The 13919-nt window shown below is 41.9% G+C and overlaps 1 protein-coding gene across 9 annotated transcripts in view; it reads right to left on the bottom strand.

Moving 5' to 3' along the window:
• The window catches only part of KIT (KIT proto-oncogene, receptor tyrosine kinase), a 77589-nt gene that overhangs the window by 19329 nt on the left and 44341 nt on the right, over positions 1-13919 (bottom strand). For all 9 annotated transcript variants that reach the window (XM_072943734.1, XM_031688017.2, XM_006198138.4 and 6 more), the window contains 2 exons: positions 12240-12429; positions 10126-10241 (listed from right to left, as the gene is read on the bottom strand). In XM_072943734.1, the coding sequence (XP_072799835.1) occupies positions 10126-10241; positions 12240-12429 (306 nt within the window). The remainder of the gene's footprint in view (positions 1-10125; positions 10242-12239; positions 12430-13919) is intronic.

Raw genomic sequence — 13919 nt, forward strand, 5'->3', positions numbered from 1 at the left:
TTTCACAAATAGAGCAAGAAGACAAGCCATCGTCTTGCGAAAGCATCCATCTGGCAAGTTTCATTTAATTATCGTGGGCAACTGTGTGATCGGGCTGAAAAGTAGGACATAACACAGAAAACAGTGGAACTTTGGGAGAATGCTATTTGCTGAAGACTGCAGGCGCCATACGGCGGATGTCTCTGGACTCAAGTCAAGTGTCATCTCCTTCTCCAAGCCATCCTCACTCTCCAAAGCCACGTGGGTTGGTCTCGCCTGCCTGTTCTGGAAGCACTTGTGGATACCTGATGCTCTTCTACCACATCGAGGTCTGCCTCCACCATTAGACCGTACGTTCTCAAGGGCAAGAACAGCGCCTTACTGACTGCACCTCTGACTCCTAGCAGAGTCTGACCGATGGCAGGCACACGATAAGAGCTGTTTGGTGATTAAGTCTCCCCCAAAGGAACAAGGCCCTCAGATCCCAAAATAATTCTGTTAGAGTCACAAGAAGGGACCTGGAAGAAAAGCCTAATGGTGACTTTCCCGTGTAGGGGCACAAGTTACATTATTTTTGCAGTGGTGGGCATGAGATGAGAAATCCACACATATCCCTGGCTGTGTGAATTTTCTTCCATACTGAGATTAATGATGAGGGGAGGGTCTATGAATGGAGAGCAAAGATAACTGGTAGGACTCAAGGGGGAATTAACTTCCTGAGATCCATGTCCTTATACTAACCTTTCTTCTGTCCCTCGTTCTTCCTAATGCTACGTAATGGATTTTCAGTGGAATTCAGTTTTAACCCAGTAGGAAAAAAAGGGCTGAAAGAATGTCTTAAGATGTTCACAGTGATCATCTCTGGTAGTAATGGGTTGAGGATAGATTCTATTTCATTCTTTTGACTTGTTTTCTCATTTTTTTCTTACAATGAACACATAGCTAATAATGACCCTATAAAACATTTTTCAACTTAAAAAAAATTGGAACAGCTAAAAATTACATAATCAATTACATTTAGCTTTGGGTACAACTGCTCTCAGAGCCAAGCCTTCCAGCATGACACCTGGTGGCAGTTATACAACGGCCAGGGTTGGCAAGGGGTGGGGTCCGGCTGGCCTACTTGTTTCTGCCTGCTGGCTAATTAGGCAGATTTTTAAGCCGCTATCGCAACCGTTACCTGAGGAGCAGCTCTTGTCCTGGTGAATCTTAGGCTGGCAGAAGGTCCCTCAAACTTCGATGAGCATTTGAAGCACTAAGAGAAGAGGTTAAAATGCACATTCCTGCCGCCCCCCCCCCCAGCCCCTGGAGATTTAGTAAGCTGAGGATCTTAGCCAGCAATGGGGTTTTTTAGAGAATCTTCAAGGGACCCTATCAGAGCCTTACCTTACTAAGGTGAGGCAAAGAAAAGCATCTAGGGCGAGGAATTGAAGAAGGCACCCACCCACCTTCGAGGTATTGCAAATATAGGCTAGCACCGTGATTGAGCCCCTCCTTGAATTTTACGCCCTAGGCAACTCTCTTGCCTCATCCGAATTCCAGCCCTGTCCCTAACACTGGTGACCAGGACCTCATTCTGAAAAGGATAAATTACACGAGTACAGTTTGGGCTGTACGTGGCAAGTTGCACTAGGAAAATGTTTAATGCATAAAGAATGAGCTAGGTTTAATTCTGATTCCTAAAAATGAAAATCTGGGCTCATCTGCATTTTCTAAGTGCCTCAATGCACCGTCTAAGTCATTAAATATACATTTTGCTTTTAAAGATTCCTAACTCCCTGCAATTCTCCAGGTTAAATCTGAGCTGTGTTTTCTTAGATATTCTGCAATCAGCAGTACACCAAATGACACATTCCCTAATTCCTCCCAAGTTGGAGGTTTAGATAAGCCTAAGAGGTGTATAAGTTATGTATTTCCTGTGGAGATAAAAAACAGCCTCGTCTCCTTTCAACGTGCCGTGGACCTGAGTCATTCTGGTGTCTCCAACAACACGGATCAGCCTGTGGCAGATTTCAGAGTACTTATAATTATAACCCTTCTGAGAATTTATTGCTCATGCAATTAAAAATCCCAACCATTTGCTGATTTACCCCCACAGATATGTGATCTTAAAAAAAAATTATTTCACCACCATCAAGTCCATAAGGAAGGCAAGAACAAATCAGATTTTAAAGAACACAGTACAGATAATAGGAGCTGGGAGTGCGTGGTGGGAAGAGGTACCCAAGTAATGGGGGAAGCTCTGTGTACAACTGTTTACTCACCCTAACCACCTCTACCAACTCCTGCTACAAATGCACGTTTGACCACACTATATAATCAGCAAAGAACACAGACGTAAGTCTGCATATAACAGAAGACTAAATGAAGGGGGATCATAAGGATAAATTTGTTTTTATGATTGTAGATCTGATGAGATTCAATGGCAATAGAGCAATACTTAGTAGCAATTCGTCACTATCCTTTTTTGGGTCTGAGTCAAATCCACATTCCTGCCATAGTATCGTTATAATAAAGGAATTGAAATCAACTAAAACAGAAGGAAAAAAAAAAAAGCTCAAGTTAACTTTTACTTATAAAAGGAATATCGTACTTTTCAAAAATCCCCAGAATAGATATTATTACAGGAAATGCATTTTGGTTTATATATTCTTAAAGATACCCAGAAACTGGCATATGGGCACTTTCATAGAAATTTGGTTAACAAAACACAACAAAACTTCAACTACAGTCTCCTGCACCTGCCTATGTTTAGCAGAGTGTCTATCATTGTAAAAATGAAGAGATGTTCTAAATGAGGGGTAAGCAAACTTGCAATGTAAAGAATGAGACAGTAAATACGAGTCTCTCTCATAAATACTCGATGCTGCCATTACACCACAAACATAGCCATAGCGGTGTGAGCAAATGTGCATAGCTGTGTTCCAATAAAACTTTATTTATGGACACTGAAACTTGGCATTTATATTCACTTCTCACAAAATCTGATTTTTTTCAACCATTTCCTCCCACCTCTGAAAGAAAGGAAAAGACAGGGAAAAGGAAAAGGAAAGGAAAAAGGAATTAATTCTTAGTTTATGGACCATTCAAAAATAGGATACCTGTCAAATCTGGCCAAAGGGTTATGGTCTGCCAATCTCTGTTCTAAACAACCATCAAAAAGATCTTCTAATCCTGAAAGTCAGTTTTTTCTAAATGACGAAAGTACCTGGAGAAAGGCTTCCTCAGCCAGAATCACGGTGCTCAATTTATACGAGTACCCTTGTCGGGAGATGCAGACAGGGAAGGGGGAATACGCACACACATCACAATGCAACTCTGCTTGCTGCCAAGGGGTGCAGGCATGTGATAAAATGGTGTATTTTTCTACTCTGTCAAAGTAGCGAATTCATTTTGCCTCATAATTCAGAAATGGAGAAGAGTTACTGACACAATGTCCATGGAAAAACTATGTACCTACTCTTGGATGAATTTAAATTTCCACTAAATTATAGGTGACACTGTATACATTTGCAAACGAAGGGGGCTAATTTGATGTAAAAACACATGTGGCTCAATTGGAAAGGAGATCTCGACAGAGTAGAAGTTCCACTAATGTGAAAGGGACTACTCATGCTATTTTTAGAAAGGTATGTCCCAGGTCCAGGGTCAAGTCTCGCCAAAGATTTACATGGTTATATACCTAGGTTTTTTCCTCCTGCTTTTCCACCACAGACATGAAACAATGGCCAGACCACACCAACAAAGGGCCTAAGGATCCAGACAGGTTACCCTGCCCTCCAAAGGGTCAGCATTTAAATAGATCCCCCAATTAGCAACAGACCCCACCAGACCTCTTATGAGACATGAAGAAAAAATGATGCCAACACATTTCCTAAAATCTTTTCAGAATATAAGAGAATCAAATCCTACTCTGGAAGTAGGTTGCCATGATATCCCTTTTTTCTTTCAATTTAAATGTCTATAGCAATTCTTGCATCCAGAAAGATCCTCTGCATAAGGAGGAGATATTAAAGTGTCACATCAAAAAACAACACTCATAACTCCCAAGCAATTTGAGAACAAAAACTCATCTCAAGTTCAGGAAGAGAAAATAAAACCAGAGTTCAGACACTGTCAAGTATCTCAAATTATCTATGAAAAGATTAATGTAGAAAGACAAGCAACTATTTTTACATAGATTAGCTACCCATACTAAGATCTGAAAATTATTCCTTCATTTGGAACTGTCCTGAGAGCCAGCACAGCACATCTCCCATGACATATGTTCAAGACACAGGAGCAGGAAAGATAATGACAGATGATAACCTCATTGACTTCCAGGCACTCAGGAGAGGTCACTCACTTCAGATTAAACAAGATAATTGTAAACTTTAAGTAATCGTTTGATGGGTTTCTTTAAAAACTCAGTCACATCATTTCAGAGCCCCACCTCATATACCACAATGTCTCAAATGGCATCAGATATGGGTTCAAGAAATTACAAAACATCCACGCAGTGAGATGCCAAAGTGATATCGTAGAAGAAATTTTATGGCATGGAAAGTTGCTTACAATGCATTCACTGTTCCACACCAAAACAAGGTGAGTAAAAGCAGCTCATTGGTGTCCCTCCCCCCAAAAAAAACAGTTGAAAAAAAAGGCCTGTAAAAATACACATCAAGAGACATCTTAGCACTCGTAATCCATAAAATGCAAATAAACTTTAAAAAGCACAATTAAAACTTGTTTGATTCTTATTTTTGCTTATTTATATTTTCTAGCTATTCTATTCTTCACATTTTTTATAAGAAGAAAAAATTACTTTCATCTAAAAACACACGCATACAAATGTTTGCACAAACCTTATAGCAAACTCTCAAAAGCAAGTAAATAAATCAGAAAGGAGTTCTTGGGGGAGGGTATAGCTCAGTGGTAGAGCGCTGCTTAGCATGCATGAGGCCCTGGGTTCATTCCCCAGTACTTCCACTAACAAAAAAATCCAAAACAAACAAACAAAAAAAACAAAAACAAGTTTTCTAAAAAAAAAGATGGAGTTCTAGTTAGCACTAGCTTCATTTAATGTTTCAGCATTCCAATAATTTAACCCAGAGGTAGGTCTAATAGAACCCATCTAATAGGGAAAAAGAGAGGAAAAAAAAACACAGAAAAACACTAAAAAGCAAAGCTTCTCAAGCAAAACTTGGTTAGTGTGTTACTAGTAAGTCTAAAAATTTTAGCCTCTAACCCACGTATGGTTTGGACACCCAAACGTTTGGAAGGTCCTATATCATCTTTAAAAAATGGAAATAGAAAGGCTAACAGGTTATGAGGTAGGAAAACATTCCCACCTTCCAAAAAGGCAAAGTCCTAGTAACTTGGACTCATGAGGATCTCGAAAGGTGTCCCAAACCCCCAAACTGAACAGTCCTTGCAGGCAAGCCCACCGTGGGTGTTATTTCAGCCTGGATAAAGGCCCTGAGACTTCCAGCCAAGCGGGTGACCCAGATGGATGGCTGGGAGGCCGTCTGAAGCCATCTGTCTACACGGCTGTCCTCACAGGTCTACCCACACCTTCAGCAAATGGTGGGCTGCTCTGTGCTTTATTTGCAGGATGTGGCACTTAAGGTGGCTTAAGGTGGCTTCTCCCTGGAAGGACAGTTTAGCCATTTGTAACTGTATCTAACTATGACCAAAATTACATAAAAGGCAGCCCAGATTCTGCAAATGCAGTCAAAGGGAAGTATTCCCATCACGAGGCTTCATCCTGGGTGATTTACTACCTTGACTGATTTGGGTATATACCGTATGATCTATACATAGTTGCTTACACCAGACAGGATGTCAATTAAATGATGCAGTGGTTTAGAAATAATACATTATTTAGCTTCTCCTTAAATTGGTCCAACCCCCTGTTAACACTCTGCCATAAACAGAGGGAAACTGGGTGATTTTGAGAGTCAGTCTGGCAGAGTTCAGCAGTCATTAGGCTATCCAGTCGAGCCTAACATTACCTGTGTTCCTCGTAAGCCGGAAGATGAAAGGTGAGCCCCTTCGTTCCCTAGACCTCACCTGTCCTACCAGCCTTCCTGTCCCACCACCTGAGTACACTGGCCTCTCACTCAGCCGGTAGGTCTGTCATTAAAGGAGAGATCTTCAAGATGGGAGAGGGATCTATGTATGGCCCCTAGATATCATTTGCCACAAATCTTAAATTCATAATACTGATCTGGAAATGCAACCAGATAGCATCTGAAGTGTCATTTTAGTTTCCTGGCAAATCAAAAGCACAGTGAGATATCGTCTCACACCTGTCAGCATAGCTATTATCAAAAAGACAGGAGAAAACAAGTGCTGGTGAGGATGTGGAGGAAAGGGAAATCTTGTACGCTGTTGGTGGGAAGGTGAACTGGTATACCCATTATGGAAACAGTATGAAGTTTCCTCAAGGCATTAAAAACAGAACTACCATGTTCACTGCAGTAATATTCACAATAGCCTAGGTATGGAAATAAACTAAATTTCCTTCAGTGGATGAATGGATAAGGAAAATGTGGGGGGGGGTGTATGAGAAAGACAGATAAAGAGGAGACAAGTGGGTAATTAGGGTTAAAATATATGTTTGGCCTTTTATTTGTCCTGAATCTGGTGGGAAGAAAAAAAAAAAAACCTTTATTGTGTGACATTTATTGTAACCAAAGAGACCAGAGGTTTCTAATCAAGCATCACAGGCTACCTACAGGATCTTGATGATGCCACTTTTTTCCAACATCTGCAGGAATTTTGGAAAGAGTAGTTAAAGCCTATTAAGAAAACACATTTGGAAAAGAAAAAAAAAGAAAACACATTTGGGTAGCTTTATAGTTCTTAGACCTCTATTTTCCTCCCAATTTTGATCTGAATGGGAAACAGTCATTTTCATTGAAGACATCAAACTTCTTTTTAGAACTAAGAATCTGATTTCCATATATGTCTCCAATAAGCAATTCAAGAGTAAATATAGTAATGCAACTTCAATGTAAAGAATCACTGATTTTTTTGTTTCATTTTTTGGCCATTATAAACCACCTTTAATGTCACTGAGTCAACTTCACAGACCCATATAAATCATGGCTTGTTAGAGATGTTAAAAACATATTAAAACATTTTCAAGCTTAACAAGTACATATTTTTCTCTCAAAGTCTCCCACATAAGTGACTAAAACACAAACACACACAATATCTTCAGATCTACGTGCAGAATTTTCAAAACAAATGGATTTTTCATCCACCAACATTTAACTATTCAAATTCAAGGATTTTCCTGAGCATTTCTCACAGTTGACTCTATTAAGCAATTACGCGTCCCTGTCACTGAGTAAAAGCAGCCTGAATTTCCTACACTAACAGTCTGCAATTATTATTCTGATTTTTATTCATTCTAATTTTTGCAGAGTGCAAAAATTCTTGGGGCTCAGTTTATTTACAGACTAAACCATGCAGTAGATCTACATGTGTACTTGGCTCAGCTAAAACCACGGTATGTCAAACGGACACAATTCTTCCAAGTTTTAAACTATTTTGAGCTTCTGATTTTAACATATAACATTAAACAAAACAAAACAAAACTTGGCATCATGAGAGCATTAATTAGAATTTCCAAGCCCCAGAAATAAAAATCAACAAAGAAACTAGCTAACTATATCTGTGAAGATCAGCTGGGACTTATTTCATAGGAAACAGATCAAAGTTTCATACAAAAATGCTACCTCTGTCAAAGCCTCTGGAGATCAAGAAACCCAAGGGGTTAGATAAGTGAAATAAACAGCTTTTATCAGCTTAGTGTTTGGAATAAACTGACACCGATGAAGAGACTACCTGAAGAGATTCACCCAAGAGGGCAGAAACGACACACCCTCACCTGCGTGCTCAGTGCCGCGAAGCAGGAGCTCAGCACGTGCTGGGCGCTCTACGCACCCAGACCCCCGGAGCAGAGGCCTCCTGCGCTAACAAGGAATCCAAGAAAGGACCATTTGGGAAGGTTAAGGCCGTAGTTCCTGTCTAGTTTCAAACAAGCATGTGTTCACCAGCAGAGGTGATTAAAACGGATCCCGTCCAGTGGTAAATTAGGCTGGTAAGTAAAATGGCAGCACTTCCGTCACCCAGAGGAAAGTAAGGGTGACTTCAGAGATGTCCTTCTAAGGTTGATGACTCATGACCAACTGGCAGACCATATGCTGGCAAATGGGAGCATGAAAAAGGGGAAAAGAGACAGACCTTAATGCATCCTTTGAAGACAGGGAAAAAATGCAAGCAACCCAATCGTATAAAATTCCCAACTACTACGCTTCTCAAAGCCAGGCCTTGTCCATGATCTGTTGGTAGTGGTCCACAGGAGGTAAGTACAGAAGCTGAGATAAGCATTTAGAAGGAACAGTTTAATTTAATTATTGTATCTGCTGAATCTATAATAAAAAAATCCATTCTTAGATTTTTACGTATCTTTGGTTCTTTTCCATCTCACTTTCCTAGTGACTGGTTCTCACTGTGTAAGTATTGATCCAGAATGAACTGGAAACTAGGAAAACAAAGGGTCCTTTACCAGGGATGAAGCACTGCGCTAGAACACCCAAAATAAAGTTTTGTATGGACAGGATGCAGATGATGCTTGCAAGGATATTGATCTCTTCAATTACTTGAACATTAAGATTTTTCAGAAGCAGGTTAATTTTGCCCATGTGTGATACACTAAGCTCCTCTGATTAACATCTGAATTAATCTAGAGATATTTGAATTGCGGGCCAGTGAGATACCATGTAATCAAAACTTTCCAAAGAACTGAGATGTTAATTAACATGTTTCCCTCGAGTTCTGTGGTCATACACATCGGAGATGTACACTCAATCCCACGCCTCCCCCTGGGAAGGTGTAATACACGTTAGTGTATTAAGGATGCGGGGCAGGCCCGCAGTTCAGAAAAGTGTTTATGCCGATGCGACGCTTATTTAACTACATGTTAACGCCTTGTTCAGGAAACACAATTTGGGAAATGCTGAAATAGACAAAAGACTCCAGATTAGCAATCAAAAAACTGTCTTGAATGCCACTCGCTAGCTGTTTCTTGTCTTCATTTGTAAAGGGGTCATGCACCCCCCTCACCATGCTGGTGTGCACAGCATCAGTGAGGTGGTGATGGAAAACCACTCCATATGGCAAATAATCAGCTCCTTGAGGACAGGGACCTGTCCCATCCTGCTGCCCAACACAGGCAAAGCTGCTCTCTAGGGAGTGGTCCAGGTCATCACCTCACCTGCTCCCCCCATGCCCAGGATGGCTAATTCCAGTGGTCATTTTCTGGGCCAGTCCCTGGGGATTCTTTGTCTTTGGAAGCCTCCCGTCTCTGGTCCTTTGCCTGGTGTGGTGTGTGTGCCAGGAACCTGCTGCGCTTCCTGGGAAATGCAGACAGCCCCGGAGTAGAGCCAGGAGCAGACCCTATCCTTGGCAAAAGCCCCAGCTGGTGAGCACTCTCCCTGGGCCTCAGCCTCTGTGCAGAGACACTGCCCCAAGACACTGTGGGGTGCTGGCCACGCAGGGCTAAGGTGTTCAGGTTCTCACGTCCACCGCCATCCTCCCATCCTAAAACACCTGCTCCCTTCCCCTACACATCCCTGCATGGGACGCAGTGGCGACCCACCCAGTGAGCTGATCAATACTACATTCATGTCAGTGGGAGAACAATCTAAACTCAAATAATACCCCAACCCCGAAAGAGAAAGCAACATAACAAAGAAATCACGTCAGTAATTGAAAGCATCTCTTTCCCACCTAATACCATAATCCAGCTCCTATTCAACCTCTGGCTTCCCATTTCAACAATCAATAGCAATACACTCTCCCTCGAACTAGTATTTTTCACTTCTGTGGCTCCTCTGTTGACTTCAAAGGCAGCACCCAGCATCTGAGCGTCAGCTACCAGGTCATGTGGCCAGCGAAATGTAGGACAAGGAACTGGTTTCCGTACACATTCTTCCAACCACCAAACCACGAGGTCTTTGTTAAGGTCAAAATTATCACGAAACATTATTTACCCAGTACACAATGAACCCGGTGCGGCAGCTGTTACAAACACGAGCCACAACTTAAAAGAATAAAAAAATAAAAAGATAAGAGGGCATTTGGTCTACTCACTGTTCACGTAAACATTAAATGTCATGGAAGAACTGACATCAGAATTGGACACGAGAAACGTGTAGGTGCCTCCTTCGGTCCCTTTTAATCTGGTGAGATGAAGTTCACTTACGTATCTGCAAAGAAAGGGCAACTCATCAGTCACCTGGGGACGGCCAGCCTCGGAGGGTGTGTCTTTGTCAGTTTCTACCTGGAAACACATGCCCGTTTTGGAAAAATATGCCCCACTTAACTCAGTAATTGCAAGAACCACATTAAAAAATACAAACACACACACATACACACATATTTCACTGGGGACCAGCACCTAGCGTGTGAGAATAGAGTAGAGCAAGGTTTCTCAGCATAAAGGCAACCTCACGGACACGGCAGCCTCTCCCTCTTCCTGTGCTGTCCCCACGGCCGCATCCTTCCCCGCCCTGGTCCTCTGTTCAACCTCCCTCTCACCAGTGTCCTGAACTCGCCTGCCCTGCTTTACTGGCACTCGCCTGGCAAAACCCCAGACTGCCCATCATCTACATGTAGGTGTCTCCACACAGACACTTCAGGGCCACGCAGCAAGGCCAATACCACTGCCCTCACCTTCCTTCTTGCAACACCACCATCTCCTGGTTTTCCTCCTACCCCGGTACTTCTTCCAAGTATCCTTTGCAACATTTGCTATTCAAGCTTCTGTTTGACACCAGGACCACCAGAGACAGCAGTGTAGACTGAGCACACAGTCCAACCATCGGGGGAGTTACCAATGTGGGCTCCAGTGTGGAGGGAGCACCCTGGCCGGCTCTCGACCCACACAACAGACTTGACTCACACGGTGGCTTGTCCGGCCTCCCCTCTCACACTGCACACGCTCCCTGGGCAATCCACGCTCCCTTGAACTACTGGCTGTCCACTCACAACTTTCACAACCTGCCCTCTAGTCCAGCCCTGTCTGACCTATGCGTCCTTGCTCTACAGAACTATTTTCATGGCTCTCAGTGCAGGGTGTCCCTGGGACCAGACCACATTCACCCACATACTTTCTTTCCTCTTTTTCCCTCCCCAGCCAGCTCCTCCACTCCCTGCCAGGTCTCTTGCTCCTTTAATGAAGCCCTTGCCTGGGGCTCTGTCTCTCAGGCTCTGCTTCTAGGGAACCTGACTTAGGGTCTGTCCTACATGAATATCTCCACTCAGGATCCCACAGTCAACCCCAGATTCAACAAACCCCAAGCTGAGTCCATTGTCTTGGCCCCTCCCCGCTCGGCTAGTATCGCCTCTCACCATCCAGTGTGCCTGCCATAACCAGACTCCTGAGAGCATCTTCCACTCCTCCTGCCTCTCCCCCACCCCTTCAATCACCAAGTCCTTTAAGGAGGAAGTCTGGACACCTCCCAATCCATTCTCTTCCACCAGCCCTTAGACCTTGGCCCAGGACAGCATCCTCTGTCACCCACATTCTGACAACAGCCAAGAGCTCCTGACTAGAAGAAAATGCCAGCTCTACCTAGGCACCCACCTCTCACTAGCCTTTGGCTCTTGGACGAATTACTCATCTGAGTCTCCGATTCCTCTTCTGAGAAATGAGGAAAGTCAGAGTGCCTCCTCACAGGGTTTGTGGGGACTAAAATTGTTGAGTTAATGCATGGAAGGGACTTAGAACAGGAAAAGGCACAGACAGCTTCCATGAGGTGTCACTACTGCTGTTTCCATTATACATGTTCTGGGGATCAAATGAGAGGTCTGATGTAAGAGCAACTTGGGTTCACTGCCCGGCCCAAAGGTACTTAATGAAACTTAGCTTCCCTATAGTTTTAAAAAAATGATTAAAGGCACTAACATTCCTCTTTCTCTGAAGAGAATTATTTAATGTGTCCCCCGTCTATGCCAGTCACTGCTTTGAACATTCTAGGAGAGAACTTCATCCTCCAGTTTACAAATGAGAACACTGAAGCATGGGCTTTTCTGTGCGCTCCAAACACACAGGAGAATGAAATGAAGAAGGCTCAGAAAGTAGCCGCATACTTCCTTCTGTCCCAGCTGTCCTCTCACACACTGATGGGTCACAGAAACAGGATCCGGAGAGTCAGGGGGGCGGGCGGAAGCGTGTAAGCCCAAGCGCTAAGCCCTCTTCTCACCTGATGTTACTTTCGTTCTCAGACTTGGGATAATCTTCCCACTTATCTGTGAAGGTTCTGTTCATATACACCCACTGTCGGTGTTCAGGCTTGGGATATGCCTCGTACTCTACAACCAGATCCACATTCTCTCCATCGTTGACAAATACGGTCGTGTTCATCGTAGGGAAGATGTTAATGAATCCTTTATCTAGTCACAGCAGAATGAAATACAAAGAAACTGTTACCCACAAAATCCTGGCACACGACACAACTTCATCTTTGGATTATAAACGTAATTCACTGATGTCCAGTATTCATTGGCAATGACAAATAAGAATTTTAAGTAGCCATTTTACATTTTGTTTTGCTCTTGGAGACTCATGGTCATAAAGTGAGAAAGGACGCAAACTGGAGATGTTTATCCTCCCATCTCTGTCTCTTAAGCAACTCTGTTAAAGATTTCTCATCATCTTATAAGTCTTCTGGAACTACCAGTCGTGATGTGTATTAGGTTAAAAAGTATCTGAACTAAATAGTTTCTAGCCCACACTCAGACCCAGTGTAGTTGTACGTGTGATAAGGAGATGTCATAAATCCAGAAGACTGCCCCAGTGTTCCATAAACATGTTGAAAGAATGTCATTTAGTATTTGAAAAAAAACAAACTTAGGTCTTCTTATTGCATCATATACCACAGATGAACCAAGGACAGCATTTTAACAATCAAACCATTCTCTTACCTAAACGACTGAACTGACTTCTATCAAACTTCTACAAAGGGGATAGTTTTCTAGGCCTTTAAGAAGCAACAGCAGAAAAAAAAGAAATCATAAAAGATAAACCTGAATACATGGACATTTTAAGATGTCTATATGGTAAAACGAATTGAGGTAATAGGAAAAAGAGGACATGAAAATACAGAAGGAAAAGTAAACTAGTAACTGAAATAAAGCATCCCTTTCACATATTAAAAACAGCAAAACTTCAATAAAGCTGTTAAAAAATAATGTATATCCATTCTATGGGAAAATAGCAAGACTAATTTGAAATATACTGAATAATTTTACAAGTGTAGTAAAAGAAGCACACCGGTCACACTCTGCAAACTGGCACAACTCTTTTAGAAAGCATTTAGCAATATCGATTTTTAAAAATGATCTATTTTTCAATTTAATTTGGAGAACTCTTAGTAAGATAGCTACATGCAGAAAGAACCACTATTTGCACTAGTTATAACAATTTTTAAAATGAGAAAATAGGGAACTGGTTAAATAAATAAAGCAGCCCTGAGAAACGTTATGTTATAATAATAATAATAATAATAAAGCTTGGAAAAGACTACAGTAAAATAATTGTCAATATTATATTTATAGTCTCCATTTATGGAATGCCTGCTATGTGCCAAGAACTGCCCTGAGTACTTTAACATACATTTTATTTAATAATTATAGCAAATATTCACTGTTATAACAATACTGAAAGAAACCGCTTGTGACCCATAATTTATAGATGAAAAAAATCAAGTCCTGGAAAGCCATATAGCTGTCTACCCAAGGCTGGCCTCTTCTGCCTGCAGCACACCTGGAGTCTCTATACACTTTAAGTGAGAAAGAGAGAGAAGATGAAATTATATGTATAATCAAACCCCTGTTGCATGTAAAAATATAAACAATATGCCAAAACCTAAAAATGGTTATAT

Source organism: Vicugna pacos, chromosome 2 (assembly GCF_048564905.1).
Source record: "Vicugna pacos chromosome 2, VicPac4, whole genome shotgun sequence".
In the NCBI taxonomy this organism is placed as follows: domain Eukaryota; kingdom Metazoa; phylum Chordata; class Mammalia; order Artiodactyla; family Camelidae; genus Vicugna; species Vicugna pacos.